This window comes from Lingula anatina, chromosome 7 (genome assembly GCF_051362555.1).
Source record: "Lingula anatina isolate TDL-2025a chromosome 7, LinAna3.0, whole genome shotgun sequence".
NCBI classification, from domain to species: Eukaryota; Metazoa; Brachiopoda; class Lingulata; order Lingulida; family Lingulidae; genus Lingula; species Lingula anatina.
In genome coordinates, this window is record NC_141773.1 from 977,396 (window position 1) to 1,001,332 (window position 23,937).

Sequence of the window (23,937 nt, forward strand, 5' to 3'; positions counted from 1 at the left end):
TGGCAATAAGATAACCATACTGAGAACAATGTAGAGAATATCCGGGACGAGATGAGGTCAGACAAAAAACCCCTATATCATTATGTTCATCATAAATACACCAGTGGGGAATAATTTGAATAGAATATTATGCCGGGAGTAATGACATGGAGGACTGGGGTGAAGTCCGGACACATACATCTGCGACGTCAGAAAATGCCCTGAATAATAGCGTCCCGTGGCCCAGTCATTACAAAAAACCGAAAGTCAGTTTGAACTTTTTAACCAAAAATTTAGTCCATTTTTACCCTTCCCAAGAATTAGTAGCTATCTTTTTAGATGAAATAGTTTTTTTTTAAGTAAGTGGAGTGGTACAGGTTTCACCGGGATCTGTAGACCAAATATCTGGCGTGAACAGTTAAATACAATTTTTTGGCTTAAGACATTTTGTGAAACAGGCAGACGTTTTTAAAATCGTATTTTTAAAAATACAATACCAACAAGTACCCAGGAGTTAAAATTCATTTCTTCAAAAACTTTATTTATTCATAATGTTCACTCTATGGTACACAGTCACAGTATTGAGTATAATGTACTAATATATTGGAGTCATAGTTAACTTCCCTTAATTTTTTTTTTCATTTTCATGAGCATAATTATTTATTTATTGCAGACCCCTACATGGCTGAGACGTGTGTGTATCAGTTACCCACACTGCAATATACTGAATACTGCAGTACAAAGTACTGAACAAAAACATACTAAGTACAGAAAGGACTTTTCTCTATAAAATGTGGCTATAAAAACGATCAAACTACGTCTATCAAATCAACAGTGAATACGTCAGGAATTACTGAATATTGACCTTTGTATGAATACTTTTTGGATACTGCTAATAAATTGCTAGTACTGAGTACACATAAGCTGATATAGCAGTGTGGGTAACACGAACTACACTTTGTTTTTTTAAAAAAGCAGCTGAAGTTCCTTTTTTCATCTGGATCATATCCCTTCATCAACTTTCACCACCACAAAAACGCTTTTGTCAGTTTTGTATCTTGGACACTATAACACAAAAATGCCCCTTAGCCCTTAACCCATAGAATCAAGACATGGAAAAAGATCTTCGAAACTTTATATGGGGGGAAACTCAGTCAAAACCAGCCATTTGAACTTCAGGGTTTTGTAGCCACTTCACATACATTTCGCTAATAAAATATCCATGCAGTACTCACAACTTACGAGACAAAACTGTGCAGACGAGAACGCATTACAGCACTTCGTGTTAACTTATCAAGAAACAAGAGATAGAATTGGGGGGGGGGGGGGGGGGGGGGGGGAGTAGGGCGGGGGCGTGGTCCAGCTTAACACACCTAGCGTGAATTACCTTTTAGGTCTTGCTGGAAGCACCATTTAGTAGACAAGAACTTTCACAGCTGCACTGGCAGGGGTCGATCAATGTTTAAAATACTGTCACAGTTACTTTACTATAAAAAAAAAAACAGATATAACTGTCACTGATACCAGTGCCATACAAGGGATAATGATTACTGTAATAATAGCGGTCTCCCTGATAGGTGTAGTTATATGGGCACTGGCTTTTGTACATGGTAACATTAGAGCTTACTGTGATGTCATCATGCACCATGTGACATCACTGTGTGCATTGTGATATCACAACATAAAATGTGATGTCATAACACACACAGTCAAGTCACAGTTAACATTGTGGGATTAAGTAAATGGTGACATCGTATCTGCTTACCTAGACATCAGTCACATATTTCATAATACAATAGCAATGTGGTGTGACAATCAGATTTGACGCAATTATATCTTACGGTAATACGACCCCAGATGTCCCTACGTTAACATGGGGCAAATAGATGGGCAAAAATTGTCTACAAAAATTCCTGAATATGTAGCAAAATAGTAGCTCTGCGTGTTAAGTGTCCTCCCCTTTTCTTTCCAGCAGGTCAAACTTGCTGTGGTAATTCACCCGTTGTGCGTGCAGTGTTAAGCAATTCATCCACAGAACTCTTCACTGCTGCAAATTAAAGGAAAGAACAAAAATTGTCCACCGAGAGCATTTCATTTTTTTCCTTGGCATGTAGTCATAACTGTTTTCTGACTGGCTAGGCAATGTCACCTGTTCTGAACTCAAGTCATACATAAAAACTGTCCATGTCTGCCGCTTTATTTATTTATTTTTCTTCTTCATCCTCTTCTTCCTCATCGTCAGATTCTGGAAGCAAATTATAAAGTAAAAATATAAATTTCTTTTAATTTATAGCATTATCAATATCATTATTTCTATAGCAGGGAGATGGACCTATTCAAAATCCATTTTTATCTGTAAAAGGATAAAGTGTAGCTTTTCTTTAAGATGTAATAGCTCTATTAAAGAGATATAACACAAGCTACACATAAAAAAAAAACAAAAAAAAAAAAAAGATTTGTTGAGTTTTCAACACGAGAAACCAAAATCATGATACGGGTAAAATTTCAACCTGTTAAATTCATGATCTTAAAAACCATTTTAAGTGCTCAATATTAGCGATTAGCCCACCAGCTGCAGTCTACGACATATTAAAAAAAAAGTCAACCTCACCTTCTTCTGCATTTTTCAGCCACTCCACAAACTTCTTCATCTGCTCCAGAAAGATGCTCTTCCCCTTGGTGGTGGCCGCGGGGTCCTCGTACCACTTCAGGATTACATCCTCGCTCAGAACGTCCACTGAAACATAGAGGGCATGAAATTAATGCAGGGCTCCACAGTAAAGGTGGCCCAATCTTAGGCCATTCAATCACAAGTAATATTTTACCAGAAAAAAATGCCAAAGCTTTCAGTGCAGTTTGGGGGCAAACAGTAATAAACTTTATCAAGTCATGTTTGGTCCCTTTATTATTTGAACTTTTTAAAACTAGATCACGCTCGGCTGTCACGTTGATTGGATAGTAAACGATTGTCGTAAAATCGCTAAATGATATTAAAACCGGGTGCATAAACTTGAAAACCACCTACAACAACCTTGGACTACCACATTAATCCAATACAATGCAAACATAAACTATAACAAGTGGTTAAAGCCTTCAAACCGAATGTCGTAAAGTCCCCATATACCTCCATAGAGACAATAAAATAGAATGAGCTTCTGAAACAAACCTGATCCAGTTCCAACAGAATAATCGAAATAAAATACTGCCGGGCATCGGAGCGGCCTAAAACTTGGCACGCTTACCGCTAATACTGCAGGCTACATCATCCCGTCGCTCGTTTGTAAATTCCGTGCATGGCATACGCACAATCAAACAGTAAAAAACAAATTCTCGGGGTGTCGTTGGCTAGGTCCACTCAACAATCCAATTCAGGAAATGACGTAACCGCAGAGGTCGCATTGTCCAATGGCATGGCTTCTTTTTCGTAATGGTAGGTTAGAGTGGGCCTGGCCAACGACACCCCGAGAATTTGTTTTTTACTGTTTGATTGTGCGTATGCCATGCACGGAATTTACAAACGAGCGACGGGATGATGTAGCCTGCAGTATTAGCGGTAAGCGTGCCAAGTTTTAGGCCGCTCCGATGCCCGGCAGTATTTTATTTCGATTATTCTGTTGGAACTGGATTTTTCTTGTTTCACAAGCTCATTCTATTTTATTGTCTCTATGGAGGTATATGGGGACTTTACGACATTCGGTTTGAAGGCTTTAACCACTTGTTATAGTTTATGTTTGCATTGTATTGGATTAATGTGGTAGTCCAAGGTTGTTGTAGGTGGTTTTCAAGTTTATGCACCCGGTTTTAATATCATTTAGCGATTTTACGACAATCGTTTAGTATCCAATCAAGGTGACAGCCGAGCGTGAACTAGATATTATAGCAGAAGTTTAAAGATATTGATGGTGTGTAAAATTGTAAATGTTTTTCTCCAGAAATCCTATAGAAACAAATTAATAGAAATAAATCATGCACACACACACACACAAACATACCCACCCACACATAAACACACACAGACACACACACACACACACACACACACACACACGGACAACTTCAGAAACAGGTTCAGATCTGGACTCACTTTTGTAAAAGAGAAACACAATCTTCTGGAACACCTTCATGAAGGCCATGTTGGCGTAACAGTAGTCCTGGACTTTGTTCAGTAGCGCCATCTGGCTCTTCCCACTCTTGGTGAGGGCCGCCAGCAGGGAGGTGTAGTGTTTCAGGTGCTTCAGAGCCTGGTCAGCAACCACCTCCTCTTTCTTGTTCCACTCCACAGAGTTCATGATACGACTCCAGACCTGAGATAAGAAAGTGGGTCTCCACATTACTACTACCATCATGATTTATGAATACAGGGACTGATTAGTCTTTCTTACTGACAATGTACAGTACAAATGTAGCAGTGAAACTGTACTGTTGTTACTTTACTGAAATAACTGCATTATTATATGTAAACATTAGTACAGAGGGTTGTTATTATCATTTTTTTTTGCTACAAGTATATGAGAGAGAGAGAGAGAGAGAGAGAGAGAGAGAGAGAGAGAGAGAGAGAGAGAGAGAGAGAGAGAGAGAGAGAGAGAGAGAGAGAGAGAGAGAGAGAGAGAGAGGAGGGGGGGGGGGAATATGTCTGATTGTTAAGTTCCAAAATAATACTTAAATGTCTGTGGGATATAACATAATTTGTTGCAGCTTGGGGTTTTGTGAGCGAGGACAAATAATCACGACAGGACCCTCAGACTCATTAGATCAGTGATACCTCCATAATTAGTCAGGAATCAAAATAAGATCATCATTGGGCTTGTCCTGGATACTACTGACACCTATCAGCCATAAGGCAACCAATATTTAAAAATATTCATTATAGCAATATGTATAAACCACTTACCAAGACAACAGCTTCCTGCTCAGTTATAGCATGTTTCTTCATCTGTTCCTGCACCAGGACTATGAGCTGAAATATAGATGGCACTGTAGGCTAAGGCACTGAAGCCTAGATGGACCCCCATGGCATTAAAATAATTCCAAGGCAACCAAAGGTTTGGTGATTTTGAGTAACCATACACATTTAAAATCAAACATCAATTATCACAAACTAAATTTTACAATTGCGTCAATAGCTGTTTTGAATATAACAGTCTTTTCTCACATTAAATTTTTAAAAGCTATGTTGGTAAAAAGATGGCAACTTTGGGGATTTTGTTTCTGGAAAATTTACGAAAAATTCCTAGCCCTACCTCTTTCACAGGTTCCTCATCCTTGATCATTGTATCTAAAGCCTTCAGCAATTCTTTCTTCATATTGGTGCTCTGCTGGACTTTCTGGAATATCAACACATCAGCTTTAATGTCTCAATACATTAAGAGAACGGGATAAAAGTAACCAGAATTTTTTTCGTATTTTCTTTCCCTCCTTAAAAAAAAAAACTGTACACAAGAATATATTTTATTCACGAAAGATATTTTTAAAGATATAAAATTGGAAAATTGGGCAAAAATAAGGAGCCACTTTTGCCGATGAACTTCAAATTTTGTTGCTCTACATCTCAGATTTATTTATTGATAAATGTTCAGACTCCCCACCTGAAACTCCACAACCTGTTTTAGTCCAGCATCCATGAAGTGAGCAGCAAAGTTCTCCGATGTTCTTTTGTTGATTGGAATCAGTTCCTAGAAAGAAACAAATAAAAATAAATAAATAAATAAATAAAATAAATCTGTTGTGGGGATATCCACATAACCATTATGCTAGTTACACATATGGAATGGGGCAAAAATTAATTGTCTATTCCTTGATTCCTTGGCTTTTAAGACTTTTTTAATGTCTATAATTACTATAACTACAGAAAACTTTCCAGTAGTCTACTGTCCCACCCAGCCTTCTTCATCTCTAGATACAGTATGTAGTCCATATATAACTTACCAGTAGTCTACTGTCCAACCCAGCCTTCTTCATCTCTAGATACAGTATGTAGTCCATATATAACTTACCAGTAGTCTACTGTCCAACCCAGCCTTCTTCAGTGCACCACTGAGGTGAGCCATGTCCCTCTCCTGAAGAACTGTGGCAAACAATACTGTGGCAAACTCCAGTGCAAGACCTGAAACAATGGCATAAATTAACAAATAAATTATCTGTGTATATTCAATCCAAACTGCTGCTACATATGAGTAAAAGAGTACTTCACCTAAATGCTGCTATAACTTCATAAATGCATATTCAACCCAAACCCACTGCTTCAGTTCAAAGTAGACATACTAACAAATTACCTGCATCAGTTTAATGTTAATACCTGTGACAGCTGTTACTTTCAACACTCATGTTACAAAGGTAAGTTGGGTTGAAAGTGACATGGTAATTACTTACTACACTTGGGTAAGCAAAGGAATATCTTGTACAATCAAAACACCTTTTTTAGCCTACTACTAGGGAGTATTTAGGTTCTGAAAATCAATAATGTATATTTCTCTTTTTGTCCCCCCCTCCCCCCACCCGAGTTGTCTCTTTTATATTTTATCTCTACCTCTGCTAAGGAATTCAAGTTTAACCTCTGTCAGTCTATTTGCTCATTTGTCACCTAACTCAAAAAGTTACGGACAGATTTTGATCAAATTTCTAAGACAGATTAGAAATGAATTTTCAACTTAAAAGTGATTCCATTTCGGTGATGATCCAAAATTAAAATTAATTCACGCTTAATTCTGAGTTAGTTATTTGTCATGGGTCTGTGCTTTCTCCCTGAACTCACCGTCCTTGACCAAGTGTTCATCAAAGAGATTACTGAGACACTGGGCACCTGCCAGGTTAGAGGAGATACACAGACCTATCATCATGGCTATCTTCTTCCTCTCCAGTTCTGAGAACCCACGCAGGAACAACAATAGCTGAGGGGGAAAAAATCAACAAAAACATATAATGTATTATGTATCAAATGTTCTGAGAATTCTTACAAGAACAACAATAGCTGAGGAAAAAAATAATAATAAACCTGTAATATGTATTATGTATCAAATGTTATGAGAACCCTTGCAAGAACAACAATAGCTTGAGGGGAAAAATAATGCAACATTTTGATATTATGTATCAAATGATTGAATAAATAAGCAAATAAAACATTCTCATTGCTGGTAAGTGGATTTTTTGGCATCATATTAAAAAATTGTCATAGTAACTTTTAGGGCCTATTCCTAACAAGTTAATCTTTGGATTAATAGATGCACAGCCCACTTGAAAGCTTGCTGCACAATCCCCTAATGGAAACTGCAAGGATTACACTGTAAGCTTTCAGGTGGGTCAGCCATATTTGATCTGCGGATCTGATGGTCTGTGGATACAGTACACCCACCTTCCTGAGTTCTTCATCAAAGGATTTCTCCAGGTATTTGTAGCGCCTTATAAGCTTCACGAACACCTGGGAAAGTTGAGAACATTGGATATATTTATTATGTATTTAAGTGAAAAAGGTACAGAAATATATCAGGCTTCAAAAAGTCAAATATTCTATCTCAATACATGAAAAACAGACAAAAATAGTTATTTTCTATCAATCTATTTTCACTCGTTTATTATCATCATTATCATTTTATTTAATTATTTTTAGGAGGGGGAAAGATACAAAGAGAAAATATGTCAAATTGTTCATGAGAATAAATGAAACATTTTAAGGAGTTCTAGACCCACCTCGTGAAACCCCTTGAGGGATTCCACCGTGTCCTCGGCAGCAAACACGCAGATGTTACTGCACGACTCCTTCCCCGGCTTGGCATCTTTGATTATACTCCCCCCAGGGGCTGAAAGTGGGGAGAAAATCATTATCACTATTGTAAATACATGGACTTCTACTAAAAATTCTATTCTATTCTCTTTGACTTAACCCTCAGACTCATTAGATCAGTGATACCTCCAAAATACTTTGTCAGGAATTATTAAATGATCATCATCGGGGCTGTCTTGACCACCAGAGACACCTATCTTCTGATAATACTTATCTCCATCCACTTACCTAACAAACCACCGGCAAACAAGATGTCAAACAAGGCATCCGCATACCCGCGATAGTTCAGTTTTGACCCGGCGCTGTCCAGATATTTGGAGACCTGGAATCAAATGGAAGAACTCCGCAATTTACAAGTGAAACATACAACAAGCCACTGTCACATTTCACAAAGAATCTCCAGATCAAGTTTTGGTCATAAGTTCCTTTGTGAAAGAAATTTTGACCAGAAGCTGATGTTAAACCTAAAATCATGGTCTTTTTTAACCAAGAAAAATTGTAACTGCTCCAATTATTCCAGAATTCTAGGCCAATAGTTTCTCAGTTTACATTGCTGGGGTAGCGCTAACACTCGCCAATTTAGCCAAATGCTAAAACTGACTTAAATTGGCTAAAGAAAAAGGTAACAAATTGACAAAAATGTGGTGATTTGGCTAAGCGAAAAAAATTGCTAGCACTACTCCAGCATTGGATAGGATATTTACAGAATTGAAATGGACCGATTTTTGTCAAGTATTTTTGTCTAAAAAGGATAATTCTGAAAATGGGCAAACTTGGTTCTACTATGACTGAAATCATTTTCATGCTATGCCAAGATATTACTTTGAAATTAATGTTAATTGTAACTCAAATCAGGCAGGGTTTATAAATATTTTAATTAATTTTGATCCCCAAAATGCAAAACAATGTCATTCAATTTATATAATGTAAAGCTGCATAAATCCTGGTCAGGAAGTTAATAAACAGTCAAGCGCATGAACTTGGCTGACAATGCTTCAATGTAGCCACACAAATCATAACTATACATGAGATCCTCCAGAACTGTGCTGAAGAATATCAAGAGTACGGACCATTAAAAAAGTAAAGCGCCACTCAAGGTAAATATGCACCATATTACTGATGTTCAGAAGTCCAGATGACCTTTGCACTCCACAGTGTACATGCACACACGCGTATGTGAAAACATGATCTTTGCTGAAATTATTCTAAAACTGGGAACTTACTGGTATGTTTTCTGATTTTAATTAAATTTCTGTCATGTAAGTGATATATTTCCAACCACTGGTAATAATTCCATACTTAAGAGCTTGAATCTTGAGAATCTTCATTCTGGATAAATTTTTGTATAGGTTTTCGAACCATTTTCTAGAAAAATCAGGCCAGAACAAGGCTTAGGTTGGAGGAAGGGGGGGGTGGGGGTGGGGGGGGGGGGAGAAATAGAATTCACCTCAAAGACCACATTCAGAACAGTGGACTAACTAGTCCTAGGGTAAAATATGGCCTACCCACTTGAATATATACTTCTCCACGGGGAATCTATTCGGCATCTATTAGCAGACAGCAAGTTTTTAGCGGGTCGCCAAAACTGCCCCTCAGACTAGTTAGTCCACTGTTCTGATTGCAGCCTAAGAATTTCATGTATGTGCGGACGCGCACACGAATTGGAAGGGAGTTTCAACCATGGCCCAACTCTCCTGCATGCTGCTAAGTTCTGTAAACGTTTGAGGTTAGAAAACAGTTCAGATCAATCCAACAAATTTAACTTCCATGTCCTCCACATGCACCATGTTAGTAGATCTTTTCTCAAAACCCACATGCGAATGGGTGCATGTTGGCGTTCGCATGCACATGCATGCCCTACCTCCGGGTGGCTGATAACGGGGCCAGCAAAATCAGGATCCAACGCTTTTAGCGCTTTCTATAAATAATACGAAAAAAAGGAAAGAGAAAAAAGGAACCCCTAAAACACATACTTCAGAAGAGAAAATAAAACTCTGACTGAGCTGCAAGACTGAACAGATACTTTTTGGAAAACTTTTTATCTCATGTTATTTATTCATTCATTCACTCCTTCCTGCCTTCATTCACACACATTGACCTCAACTTTTTAACAACACAAATCCTTCTAAGTATGAAAACATTACCAAGACAATCCCCACGAGTGACATGAATGAAAATTGGGGCCCCATCCTAGTGATATATACGTAGTCTGGGATGTTGTTATATAGGGACCATTCCCAAAGATATTTGGATTGATCTATCTCCCTGAGGAGTCTCACCAAATTGCTATCAACTCAACCAGCTTAAATGTCTGTCACGCCTAGTAAAGCTGTTAGGCAATAATTACCTTTAACCCCCTAGCTGATTCGGTGGGCGTGACAGACATTTAAGCAGGTTGAGTTGACAGCAATTTACTGAGACTCCCCAGGGAGTTAGACCGATCCAGATGGATCGATCTAGGCATGGGAACCCAGTCATAGATTTATACATACAACTACCAATTAACTGGAAAGTATACAAGATCCCTGTCACTGTTCTTGTCATCAACAGACCACACCAACACTCACTAGTTCTAGATTTCCTGCTTCATTTAGCCCTTGGACAACAGTGTCGCGGAATCCAGAAGGATCGTATTTCTCTTTTTCATCTGTGGATAAAAAAAGCATCACAATGACCATGTAGACTCTTAAAGAAATATAAATTATGCATCAGGAAAATGCGTTAACCATTGCTAAAATCAAAAACCTGGCCCATAGCAGAAAATCCTCTAAAGATTCTTAAATTGTTAAGATTATAACTGTGAAGATGATTTATAAAACAGGGGCGATTCCAGAGATCTTGTCTGACAGTCTTCCAAATTATCTTTCTTGATCCATCCTCAATTTTGACCATTTTCCAATAGGAAACATTAGATACCATCAATGTAAACTTGAAAATTTGACCATCTTCCGGAAGACCCAGAAGACCCCCTAAATCCGCCCCTGCAAAACAAATCATATGTCCTACCCCTTTTCCTGGTCTTGATCTTTTGACCCGAAAGTGTTGGTTTTTCTACTTTCTGACTCATACAAATTCCGAGGTGGATTACAGGCAAGTAAAATTAAAAAAACAAGTGGAGTCTGTCTTGTGATGTATTCTAAAAATAGAAAATAAATATCATGAAGATTTCAAATAAAAGTAGAAACTGTAACATGTTCAAATGGAGAGCTGAGCCTGATCTCCTGTTAGCCAAAATGCTAGCTAGACCAGTGATAGTGATTGCTCCTTTCTATTTGAAATGTGAACTACAATAAAACAAATCTTAACACTTAGAAGTTGTCTTGTGTGCTATATAAATAGATCCCCCCCCACACACACACACATACTAAAAATACAATAATATTTGTTCAAGTCACATGATGTCAGTGAGGTGATGATCATATCAATTTCTTAAAAATACTGTAAAATAGGCCAGATGACATATGCAAGTTTACTGCATGTGTTAATAAACTGAAATAATAATAATAATAACCCCAATGAGTAATACTTAACTTTTTGTATGATGATGACTCATAAAATACAATCAACAACAAAGACCTCCTTGTCTCAAAGAATTATCTGCATACCAAGGAGTTAAAATTTAACACTGTACAAAACTAGCCATGTGTTCTTTTAGCATCTTATCTACAAAGACGATTACGTTTTCATTAATATATATATATATCTTAAACTTTAAAGTTTAAGAGTCAGTTAATTGTTCTAAATGGGGACCCTTTCAAGACAAACTGAAGATTATCTCACAATGCGTGTTTGAACAGTGTCTGAATCAAGGAACAAACTACACCATATTTCACCTCTACAAAATAAATGAAAACAGAAAACACAAATGATGATCTTTAAGAGTTACCAAGATGTGTGAAAACATTAGAGGTGGGAATAAACAATAATTCAATTTTGAACAAGCTTTGTGTTCAGTTATCCTGGAAGTTATAACTGACCAAAAAAATCATAACTAAAACCCATTCGCCTTTTGACAGGTATCTTACACTATAAGTCTGAAGTATGGAAAGTTGTCTTACACCTTCTCAAGACCAAAAACTAAATACTCGAAGACAGGGCAGTGAAATATGAAATTCTCTCTCAAACGACAAATGGTTCAAATCTACCCACTTGTCAGCCGAAGTAGCTCACTATAGTGCCATTCACTGCAATTTTTAATCACAGTTTAGTACTCGAGATATATACCTTTATGATTAAACAAATAATATATCTACTTGATTTAAAACATGTATGACTCCATTCAAATGGAGACAAAAACCTTTGAAACCAAGTGTGATTCGGCTTCAAATTTTAAGTAAATGAAAATTACAAAATCCACAAATCTTTGCCCAGAAACATCCTCTTAACTAAAGAAAATCTTCACGCTATTTGGTATATAGATACATAATCAAATAGTGACAATATTCACATGTAAAATGCTAACAGATTTTACTTCGCACGTTTCCTCACCTTTGTTGACGACAAACAGACAGAATTCTTGCGAAAACTGGGGCTTGTCTTGTGACGCAGTGCCATCTACCGGTCAAAAAATAAGCATGGCTGCTCGAATCTTAGCACGCTGTGCTCATAATACAGTCAAATTTAAACCTCAGGTAAGTGCCTTGCTAGTGTATTGCCTAGAAATCATAGGTTAGCAATACTACTTAGCTAATTCTAGTTTTACATTTGATACTCTACACACTGAAAAGTTGGCCTATGCATTCATTACTGGTTATAAGTGGCTGTCAGCCTCTTTAATAATTTCTTCAACCTGTGGTTTTTAAACGTAAAAACCACCGAAAATTTTTTCAAAATGCTTGTCCACATTATCGCAAAAAACTTACCAAAATCGGTAAAGTATTTTTAAACGAATTTAATAAAATCGCCTAAAATATATATCATTTATAATTTATTTATGTTTATATTTGATAATTTTATCTGTATCAATTTTGGTAAATGTTAAGGTTGTTTCAATCCATAGAAATTTTCAGATATACTTAATATATTAGAAATATTTTTCTGCAGATTTTTTATGCTGGCTGTAAGTGTTCGCTGTCACCATCCAATACAATATGTGAGCCCAGTGTGTTAGGTGGGGCTGTTTTTGAACAATCTCGACTGCGGCACAACCGGTGGAACCACTTCAAATTTAGGAAACAGAGGAAAATGAAAAATGCTAAGGTGATTATAGTTTATCCAGGGGGTTCAGTAGTAAATAACTTATACAGATAGTTTGGTCTCATTCATTTCAAGATATATTCAAAGTTATCCACAAGTGTATATAAGTAAATGTTGGTCTGAACTGTTAAGCAGGTTTTTCATTGTCGTAAAAACAGCCGCCTTGTTTGACGTAATTTGAGGACTATAAATTTATCTGGAGTCAAAATAGATGGGCATTTGGTCTAAGATCCCATTAGTCTATGTAGATCAATCCAACTCTGCGGGGACTCTTGCTGAGTGCAATCAGCTTAACTGAATAATCGACACACCTCCTGGCATTGAGAAGAGCAGGGCCCCGTAACTCTAAGGCATTGCACATTGCGAATAGCGATATCACATAGAGGCTACAATGTTTTGTATGGGCCGAGCATGGACGAGTTATGGAATCAAACCGCTTGCGTTTAGTTGCAGTGTGCGATGCTTTCGGGTTACGGTGGCCAGGTGCTTATCCAAGTATTTTGGAAACAAGAGGAGGCATGGACTCTAAAATTGAAGAGAAGTTTTCAGGAAATTGTCCCAAAAATGATTGTGCTTTAAAGCACTGTAAATGACATGTCAATTATGTTATTTTCTACCCTTAAGTATTTCTTTTTTGTTTTTGTTTCGGTCTGACAGAATTTTCAAGCTTGTCAAATTGAATGCCTGACAGATTTTTTGGCCTTTCGTAAAGTCTGAGATTTGACCTATCTTTTAAAAACCATTTTGAAAATGCAGCTAAAGCATTTATATCATACACAGACTGGTGGGAGTTATTAACTAACCCTCCAGTCGTTAAATTTTTTTTTACAGTTTCCTGAAGAGAATGGTGAAATAGACGATGATGGATTTCCCAGGACAGAAGAGCAAATTGAGAAAATGAAGGAAAGGGGAATTCCTCCACCTAAAGATTTTAATGAAATACCTCCATTTGACCTTAGTAGCACTGGTGAGTTGTGAACATGTATGATTTAGTTTTCCACAACAAATTGAAACTATATGGATAAAAAAAGAAATTATCTACTACTTACGAGTCACTGTTTGACCATGCACTTGTATCCGATCATTTATATTATTTATGATAAAATAATTTATTTCTAAATGACTTGTCAGACCCTGAGACTGCTTTGTCTCCCTGTACAGAAGGAAATGTAGACGCCAGGCACATTAATTTAAAGGGATAACAACTGTTTCTTTTTGGCCAAAAAATGAATTTTCCTGGAGTAAACAACAATTTTCCCATACTTACCAATGGTTTTTGAATCCATTTCTACATTCAAAGTCAGTTCCTGTTTTTTTTCTAAAAAGTTTTTTTTTTTTTTTTTGCAATAATCTCTTAAGAGATTATTACAGAGTATAGCCATCTATGGAGGTCACATGGTCCGATGGCAAGCACAGATTTCAGAATAATTGCTCTAACTACCAACTTTGTGGTAAAATATTATTGCCTATATATATTATATTTCTATTAGTTATTGTACCACCAGCGTAGGCGCTGGCGGTACACATGGTTTTAGTCCCGACCCGTATGTTCCGCCGGCTCCTGCGGCTCCGCCGCCAAGTCACCGTTACCGCTTCTCCTCCTAGACGGTAATGGCCTCCATACCCATCTCTTGGATTTAGGTCACCTATAATCTCAACTCGTTCCACGTAAAATTTGGGCCTTGTCGGTATTGGGGTCTAGGTGTGGCACTCATTGCAATGCACCCTTGTCCAAAAATGGCAAAATTAAATGCTAATTATCTCCCCTACGGAAGGAATTATGGGAAAAATTTCTACAGACAGCTTTCCAAAAGTCATATGTGTAGATTTCAAATATGCCCTTGGATTTGACCTTTGACCTTTATTTCAAGGTCAAACGGGCCAAAATTTTCAAAAAAACAAAATTTTTGCCGAAAAAAAAATTATTTGCGGTCTTATTCAGACACCACACAGACTTAACTAATAATATTAATGGAAAGTGTTACCCTTCAGGTCATCTTTCATCTCCGTGAATTTGGGGTCAATCGGTGCATTTTCACGGAATTAGCGGCCATAAGATATCGAAGAACCGTTAATGCCAGACACCCATTCTTTTTTGCATTTTGTAGAGCATGTAAAGCCCAACACTGGAAGTGGTCTCCGTTTTTTTGTATTCCATACGGTTTTCGAGTTACGCTGTATCAAAAAGTACATATTGGTGGTGAAAGCAAAATGTGCAGTACGGTAATGGATAATAAATTTTGAACTCCGGAAAAATAAAACATAAGGCTTGGCAAAGCAGACAACTTGTGGTCAAAAATGACATTATTTCATCAAATTTGAACATCTGGAACTTCAGAGCACCTCCCATTTCAAGAATTTTGACCAAAATGACCTTTTCTTTATTTTAATTAATTTTTTCTGTAGGAAATTTATGGCACATTATGGTAACTCCAAAATTATAACATTTAGTCCCTTATATCTCCAAAACTGGCAGAGATAGGTCCATAGTTACTATTGAAGTTGAATAGGAAGACATATACTGGCAATCTAAATGTGACCTTAAAATTGACCTTTGACCTACTTTTCACCATGAACTAAACTTTGCAAATTTTGCTTCCCTTTTATCTCCAAAACTGGCAGAGATAGGTTCATAGTCTCTATTGAAGTTGAATAGGAAGTCATATACTGGCAATCTACATGTGACCTTAAAATTGACCTTTGACCTACTTTTCACCATGAACTGAACTTTGCAAAATTTGATTCCCTTTTATCTCCAAAACTGGCAGAGATAGGTCCATAGTCTCTATTGAAGTTGAATAGGAAGACATATACTGGCAATCTAAAAGTGACCTTAAAATTGACCTTTGACCTACTTTTCACCATGAACTGAACTTTGCATATTTTGCTTCCCCTTTATCTCCAAAACTGGCAGAGATAGGTCCATAGTTACTATTGAACGTGAATAGGAAGTCATATACTGGCAATCTAAGTGTGACCTTGAAATTGACCTTTGACTTACTTATTATCATGAACTGAACTCTGCTAATTTCTTTCTCTTTTAACTCCAAACCTGGCAGAGATAGGCCCATAGTTACTATTGAAGTTGAATAGGAAGTCATATACTGGCAATTTACTGTGACCTTGGAATTGACCTTTGACCTACCTTACGATGAACTTAACTTTGATTGTACCATTTTTAGTAATATATATATTTTTTGCATATTTTGAAAATTCTTGTTGATTGCATTTTTACAGCTTGTCAAGCACAAGACTGGTGGCTGTGTTCCTTATTTTGTATATGTGGGGGTCTATACGAATGCGCTTGCTCCAGCTGGTGGTACAATATTTGGAGGCGGTATCGCCTCTCTGATCCTCTAGTTTACAATGTCTTTACTGTGAAATATAGATCTTGTATGAAGATTTGTTATCTATTTGTTTTTGTTTTGGTCTGTATTGTGAAAGATGTGACTCTAAAGTTTACTCTTAATATCGTATTACATAATAAAAATATGCCCCCTCCACTGATGAGCCTGCCTCTCCCCCCCCCCCCCCCCCCCACACACACACACACACACACACACACACACACACACACACACACACACACTTCCCCCATAGATCTTGCTGCTTTAGGGTTTTACATCTTCAAAGTTCTACCAAGACCTATGCATGATTTACATGCCTTTTAGGGTGAATTTTTATTTTTTCCAGTCATGGTTATGGATCCATATGTTCCTCCAGAGGGAGATGGCAAGGTTTCCATATTGAGCAAAAAGGTCAGTTAATGCTATGAAGTCAATATAATGGCTGACTGAAAATTTGTTTTAAAGATTGTATTACTTCCTACAGAGTCATGCTGTGGTCTGTATAAGAAATAATAAGAAACAATGTTAATCCCTTGGTGCATTTTATTAGGTCGCATTCAGAACAGAAAATCCTCGGACTTGTAGATCAAATATGGCCCACCCAGTCAAAAGACATGCCTATAATCCCCTGAGGGTCTCCCTGCCTGCTGGGGCATAGCAATTTAATCTCAGGGTCTCCGAGTGTGGTTGCGGCAAGACCATCAAGGGATTAGGCAGCTTCCTTTGATATGGGGTCGGACATATTTAGTTCCACGTATCAGTAGGTCCGTGAATCAACTTTTCTGAATGCAACTTTACACAATCTAGATGGCAAAAAGGGAGAATTGGATGTCAATCATTGATAGCCATAAAATTAGGATTGCTTTGATGACATTTAAACTGCACTTAATACATAAAAACATTTTGAATAAAAGCAGGGTGGGAGGCATTGTCTGTATTTTCTTCATGTTTGCTAAATGGTAAGATTATTTTAGCTAGAAAAGATGCATGAAAGTTTGGTTTCTGATTATTTTTCACCAATTTGTCACGAATTCTGATAAATGATTTTCTGGTATCTGGTCTGAAACGGAAATCATTTATTTATTTATTTTTATTTATTTACTTATCAATTTTTGTCCAGGGAGCAAAAGACAGGATGGAGAAACTAACCAAGAAGGGTACCCAGATCCAGCACATCCGGAAGATCAAGAAGTACGAACCTAACTGGTCTGCCCCCGAGTTTGCTGAAGAAGCAGCAGAGGTCTATAGAGAGGCACATGAACTATTGATGAAGTAAGATGAGATTAAAAAGAAAAGTTTTTATGATTTGTTCATTCATCTATCCAGTAATTTATTTATTTGGTTATTTATTTATAAATGATAAAAATAAAAATAGCAATAATAATAACACTTGTTATTATTGTTATTAATAATAATAATAATAAATAATAATGATAATAATTGTCAAAAAAGTATGAAATAAAAAAATTAATAAAAAAATCAGTTGCGTTCATTGAAAATGTATTGCTGATGGGTAGAAGCTTCTTGGTTTGTGTGGAAGTTACCTCTAGGGATCATTGTCATATTGATGAAATAGGTATTTACCAACTGACAGTGACTGTTGACTGGAGGACCCTTCTTGAGCACTTGTGACTGGCATTTTTCACAGTTAAGGCAATTCTGGGCTTCCTCTGTAGCATTACCTTACCAGATGGTAAAAGTGTGGCCATGCATGATTATTTAATATGTGTTTCCTTGCCAAACTTAACGGAGTGTGGGCTGCATCATGGTGTTTCAGTTGTCTTAATTAAAATTAATTAATTGTCACCAGGTTCCCATGGTTTAATTAATTAATTTATTTTAATAAACTTAGTTATTTATTTATTTCAGCTTCCAAGACAATGAAGAGAGATTGCATGATCTGATAACGACCAAAGCATGGAGTGTAAGTAGACAGCTTATTTATCCCCTTAAACATGAGAGTATATGTTGCTGGTGGAAAATGATGGCGGGATTAATACGTCGCTGGTTTGTGGGCAACTGTTACGTTCACGAAATTCATATCCCGTCGTCAGATTAATCTGCATAATACAAACGCAGCTCTTACTTAGTCAGTGCGGGAGAATATCATAAATAGTTATTTAAGGCAAAGTTTGCTCATTTATATGCCCTATAAATTTTTTTACAACAGTTCATGTAATTTAAGGGATAACAACTGTTCATTTTGGCCAAAAAATGGATTTTCCTGGGGTAAACAACAATTTACCCATTCTTACCAATGGTTAATGAATCCATTTCTACATTCAAATTTAGTGCCTGGTTTTTTTCTAGAAAGTTTGCTTTTTTGTAATAATCTCTGCAGAGATTACTATAGCCATCTATGGAGGTCACATGGTCGGATGTCAAGCACAGATTTTAGAATAATTGCTTTAACTGCCATTTTTGGTGGTGAAATAGAATATATATTATTATATTTCCTTGAGTTGTTAACAATGTTTTTATTGTGAAATATAGATTTCACACAAAAAGTTGTTATCCCTTTAAGGTAACTGTTCTGCATGTTAAGCCAGCTGAGATGTGCGTTAGTTTTGATTTCTCAGGCACCAAGCCAGGGGTGATTTGTGAGCTTCAAACGAAGCTGCATTTTTGTTGGGAAAAGGTCAGTTTTGTCTAGGTACACTTAGTTTTTATATGTACACTGAGTATAGTAATGTTCCTATATGGCTAGCATACTGGGGGGTAAAAAGAAATAGGGGATTACTGGCTACATATACGTACAGGTAACAATCTAGCCATTGCATCCCACTGGCAACAGAAAACTCTCTATTTAGCATCCGAGGGAGTTTATAAATAGTCTGAGTAAAATGTGAGAGTTGAAATATATATTGCGGACATTCAGAATATTTGACACAATATATAAGGTAATGGCTGGACCATTGCAGTGGAAAAAACGCCAGTTTTTTAAATCATTAAAATACATTTCTTTGAAGCATTTAAGTCTTTACTGTATAGAATAGAAATTTTAGGTTGTCTTCTTTTTAACTGTGTTGCTACCACTCAATAGGAATGTTCTAATTTTAAGAATATATTTAATACTTAAAATAAAATACAGTATCTGAAATTATTAACAATTTGCCTTCTTGAAAAAATGGAGCCATTACCGCATTATATATGTATATAAGTCCCTTGTGCTTTGCATTCAGAGGATCAGTCTTCATATTACTAATATTACAAACATGACACTTATTACAAAAATAAATAAATAAATAAATAAATAAAATGAAAATAATAATAAAATGAATTATAAGAAAGATTGATTTAGAAGTAAATAAAATGAAAATAATAATGATGATGAAATGAATTATAAGATAGATTGATTTAGAAGTAAATAAATAAAATGAAAATAATAATGATAGTGAAATGAATTATAAGAATTATAAGTTATTCAAAATGAATATCTTAAAAGAGATTACCCATTTATTTCATGGGTAATCGGCACCCGATGACCTGAAAAGATTTTATCATGCTATCAGACCAGGGTTGGCTGAAAGTTGTAACTTGCACAGTTTCCTCAATTCTGTCAAGTTAGATGTGAATTAATGTTAAATAAAACTCTTATCCAACTATTATTTCCTGGTGCAGTGACTTTAGTACAATGGCTCTTTGTTCAGCAGAGTTTTTTAAAGTACCTGGTTTCTCGTTTTCTGATGTTTTAGACCCCATTCCCATACTACATCATTCCCATACTTAGCAGGATCGACCCATCTCCGAGGGGATTCTCACTAAATTGCCTCCAGCTTAAGGGGCTTAGATGTCTGTCAAGCCTACTTAAGCTGCTTATTGATAGTTTTAATTACTCCCTCACAGCTTTATTAGGTTGCCAGACATCAGATCTGCATAAGCTCAATGCATTTTGGCCAGTAACCCTTCGGAGATGGGTCGATCCTGATAGATCGATCTAGGTATGGGAACTGGGTCATAGATCTGAATCAAAGAAAGGTCATGGTGTTACTTTTTTTGGGAGAGGGGGAAGGGAGACTTGCTGAACCTGTTCTTAGGCTTCACTGGTTTTTGTGAAATTGGTGATATGGGGTGGATGAGAAGTGTTCTGTCCCCCCATTTCCTGAATCTTCCCCCCTCCCATCCCCCCCCCCTCTCAAAAGTCACTCATTCTAACAGACCACCCCTCCTTGCTTAATTGTTTTTTCTTAAGAAATCCAGTAACCAGGAGAAGAGGCCAGTTTTGCTCAAGATTAGATTGAAAAATTTTCTTTTTATTATATTTTTATTTTTAAGTTTTCATTTTTTATCGTTAACTGGTAACTGATTTGCTATGGAAGAAAATTATGGTAAAGTATGCATACACCACTGATTTTGATTTATTTTCTGGTGTTATTTTAATACATTGAACAAAATGTCAGTGAGAATTTACCTGTGACGTCAATAGTGGGTTGAAAATCCAGGCATCTCTAGTTAACACCTGAACTGATTAAAATGCTAAGAAAATGACTGCAAATAATTACAAATTATCATTTACGTCATTTTAGGCCACACAGAATGACATGCACTTTGAGGAATTTACATATTTCAGAGGCAGATTTAGGGGGGCGGGACCCCCTTTGATTTTTGGGAAAAAAATCACACCAATGGTCCCCTCTTGAAATTAGAATTTTGACTGGCTGAATCAGTTTTAATAAGCCATACCAAATGGCACTGTTCGCCCTCTGAAATCCCAAAATGTGAAGCCGACCCCCCCCCACACCAAGGGGTTTTGGGGGTAATCAGCTTTGCATCCGCGGACCCCCTCCCCTTCAAATAATCCTGGATTTGCCCCTGTATTTTATGTATTTACTAAAAAATGCATCACAGCAATGTTGACCTTTTTCATTTGTCTAATTTTTCTAGGACATGACGCATGGTCTCAAGTTCAAAACTTTGAGATGGGAATTTGTGGAGTCCGTGGAACCACCCGTTGTAGTCCATGTGAGAGTAGCCAACATGATAAATGATGATAATCTGTATGGTCAAGTCACTGTAAGGCTCCACACAAAACAGGTAGGTATTAGAATACTATCAGAATTGTACAGGCCCGTAGCCAGGGGGGGTTCGGGGGATTGGAAAGAACCGCCCCTTTTGCAGGGAAAAGGTCCACTCTGGGTAAAATTTGATCTAGGTACATGAAGTTTTTATGGGAAAAGGTCCACTTTTTCAGAAAAAGAACCCTCCTTTTGAAATTGCTGGCTACGGGCCTGTTTTATATTAATTTTCTACATTGTATGAATCAGAGATATGTGACATAAAGGGGTGGATTTAGGCCATCTTCTGGGTCTTCCAGAAGACAGTCAGATTTTCAAGTTTACATTGACGGGTATCTATTTTTTCTGAAGAAGTATGAATAAGGAAAATCAAGCAGCTTTGCAAGATACGTAAAACAGAAAATATGACTTTGGGAGATTTTCAGTTGTGGATAGTATATATCTTAAATAAAAATAGAAAAGTAACAATTGTTCTTGATAACTTATAGATGTAAATCAGTGATTTTTGTCGATATATTTCATTCATCTGCAATCTTTTTTTTCTTTTTCTTGTCATCATGATAAGTAAAGTATTGAATTCAATTAAATTTCTGTGAAATTTACTGGAGTAATTTTGTAAATGGAAGAAACTTTTTTTTCAGATTTTAGCCCTGTATGATCGCTTTGGCAGACTCATGTACGGCAGCGAGAACCAAGTCAAGGATGTGTTAGAATACATCGTGTTTGAAACCCACTTGATTGATCCACATAGACGCTGGCGAATTCACGCCAAAATCACCCCTGAGTGGGTCAAGCAAACGCCGCCCGTGGTGTTAAGAACAAACATTGAGCCTGAAGAAAAAGAAGAAGAAGACGATGAAGAAAATAAAGAAGAATCTGCACTGGTGGAAGGGAAGTCGTGAGAAAAGAAACTTGTTCAGACTGGAAAGATAATTTTGGGTCTTGCTGATAAAGGATTTTGTATATAGAACTTTTGACACTGGAGAAAACTGGATGTATTACACTTAAGAAATTAACTGCAGGGCTTAAGTGTCCAGAAGTACGTGTATAGTTCACATTCAAACTAATGTATATTCTTTTGTTATATCATGTATTTGAAATATATAGCAGGTTAAGTGAACAAGCGCTTGTACATGAAAGAATTTTTCCAAAAACAAAAAAGAAATAAAACAACTATAATAATTATTTCAGTCTGTAATGGTTTGTTTTACTTCTGGATGTGTAAGTGTATATGTACCAGTTGATTGCTTTTATAAAAGATCGTTTTGTTGACGCCCAACTTTCTTTTCTGCTGTCACCGCGCCTCTGCCGTATTTAGTATCACGTCAAAGGCATGCTGTTACTTCAGAGGTGACTTGCCAGCGTCCTTTGGAACTCGGGATGGTTCTTTGATGAGATATGTAAGAAAGAAAGAAAGAAAAATACACCAATTTAAACTGAGGTTAGGACAAACGGGTGATAGAACGACGTAGCGGAGTGCATTGGGTTGTGTAGTTTTCCTATCGCTATCTGCGTTAACTGTGCCTTGCACGAGCTTGCTACTCGCACTACGTCATAACATGGTGAAAAACACTGGGTGAAAAGGGAAAAATAAGAAACTAAATCTGATTAATTGGCATCTAACTATATATGTACCTATATGTCAATAACTGGTAATGTAATAAACTTGGTATTTTTAAATTGATAAACTAGATCAAAAAAGTTGTTAAGTAACGATATTACGTACCAATATGACAATAACTAGTAATGCAATAAATTTCGTATTTTGAGGTTTTCGGAAAGTGATCCAAGTCGGGGATTTTTTTTTCAATTTTACGCTACGATTCACCCTTGCAAAATCTCTAACCTAGATATTTGCCAACTATGTTACTTAACTTGAGAACGTATAAGGATATTGTTAGTTTTCCATGCAGTATCTACGCTGTGGATGTGAAGTAAAACTAGGAATGGTTGACGAAGTAAAGTAAAGCAAAGTAAAGTAAAGTAAAGTAAAAGGTTCTACATGTATCTCCCTTCTCTCCTCTACCACAGGATAATCATCTACAGAGGGAGATACATGCTTACTGGTTAATTTTATTTTTAATTCAATTTAAAAACACATTTTTCGCAATTGCACTTTTCAATTCTGTGACGTGGCAGATTTAAAATATTTATGTAAAGACAGGCGTTGGTTTAGTTTTACATGGAGTTGTAACTTGATGTGATTCGTGCATCCGCTAGGAAAGTATTAGATCCTGAGACTGTGTTTAGTACCTTCAATCCCGACTTATTATAATCCGTAAATCAGTAGGCTACCATACTAAATCCTGTTATATCAGATCAAAAAGTGGACGGTGACCAAGAATATCGCGCCTCTGTCGTCCTCAAATCATGGATCAGCGAACTTGTCATTGAGGATAGTAACCTGTTGTTGGACTTATTACTTTGGGCGCTGTCATTTGTGTTTATGAGTCAACACACCGAATTAGTGATTTTATTATATATAAGTAATAAACTGCTATAATATCTGTTATTGCCTTAAAAACAGTTAATGCTGCAATGATGAGCCCGGAGGGGGGTGGGGGGGGGGAGGTCATAGACGTTTCGTGCTCCTCTTAAATAATTAAATTTATTATTGAATTTA

The 23,937-nt window shown here is 36.7% G+C and overlaps 2 protein-coding genes across 3 annotated transcripts; one reads left to right on the forward strand and one right to left on the reverse strand.

Annotated features, from left to right (window-relative positions):
* Positions 1-493: 493 nt before the first annotated feature.
* Positions 494-12,415, reverse strand: LOC106159733 (eIF5-mimic protein 2). Of its 2 annotated transcripts, XM_087017183.1 has the most exons (15): positions 12,245-12,415; positions 10,763-10,892; positions 10,324-10,403; positions 9,618-9,674; positions 7,985-8,078; positions 7,663-7,772; positions 7,328-7,393; positions 6,731-6,866; positions 5,973-6,082; positions 5,565-5,651; positions 5,220-5,303; positions 4,871-4,936; positions 4,064-4,283; positions 2,591-2,716; positions 494-2,224 (listed from the first exon to the last, which is right to left on the reverse strand). In XM_087017183.1, exons 2-15 carry the CDS (start codon positions 10,821-10,823, stop codon positions 2,184-2,186), a joined length of 1,338 nt encoding a protein of 445 aa, XP_086873309.1. In that variant the 5' UTR covers positions 10,824-10,892; positions 12,245-12,415; the 3' UTR covers positions 494-2,183. The 2 variants fall into 2 exon arrangements, with proteins under 2 accessions (XP_086873309.1, XP_086873310.1); XM_087017184.1 differs by lacking the exon at positions 9,618-9,674.
* On the forward strand, positions 12,294-22,499 carry LOC106157443 (large ribosomal subunit protein mL45). The gene is made up of 8 exons (XM_013533100.3): positions 12,294-12,387; positions 12,800-12,955; positions 13,784-13,919; positions 16,646-16,710; positions 17,420-17,571; positions 18,169-18,223; positions 21,184-21,333; positions 21,956-22,499. Exons 1-8 carry the CDS (start codon positions 12,331-12,333, stop codon positions 22,214-22,216), a joined length of 1,032 nt encoding a protein of 343 aa, XP_013388554.2. The 5' UTR covers positions 12,294-12,330; the 3' UTR covers positions 22,217-22,499.
* The last annotated feature ends 1,438 nt before the right edge of the window (positions 22,500-23,937 follow it).

Coding starts and splice junctions, on each gene's coding strand:
- LOC106159733 (XM_087017183.1), bottom strand. CDS start 10,823: ATGAGTCAGAAAGTAGAAAAACCAACACTTTCGGGTCAAAAGATCAAG. Junction 10,404..10,762: donor GATCAAGACCAGGAAAAGGG/GTAGGACATATG, acceptor TTTTATCCACAG/ATGAAAAAGAGAAATACGAT. Junction 8,079..9,617: donor CCGTTATCAGCCACCCGGAG/GTAGGGCATGCA, acceptor ATTTGATTCCAG/GTCTCCAAATATCTGGACAG.
- LOC106157443 (XM_013533100.3), top strand. CDS start 12,331: ATGGCTGCTCGAATCTTAGCACGCTGTGCTCATAATACAGTCAAATTT. Junction 12,956..13,783: donor GGAAAATGAAAAATGCTAAG/GTGATTATAGTT, acceptor TTTTTTTTACAG/TTTCCTGAAGAGAATGGTGA. Junction 21,334..21,955: donor TAAGGCTCCACACAAAACAG/GTAGGTATTAGA, acceptor CTTTTTTTTCAG/ATTTTAGCCCTGTATGATCG.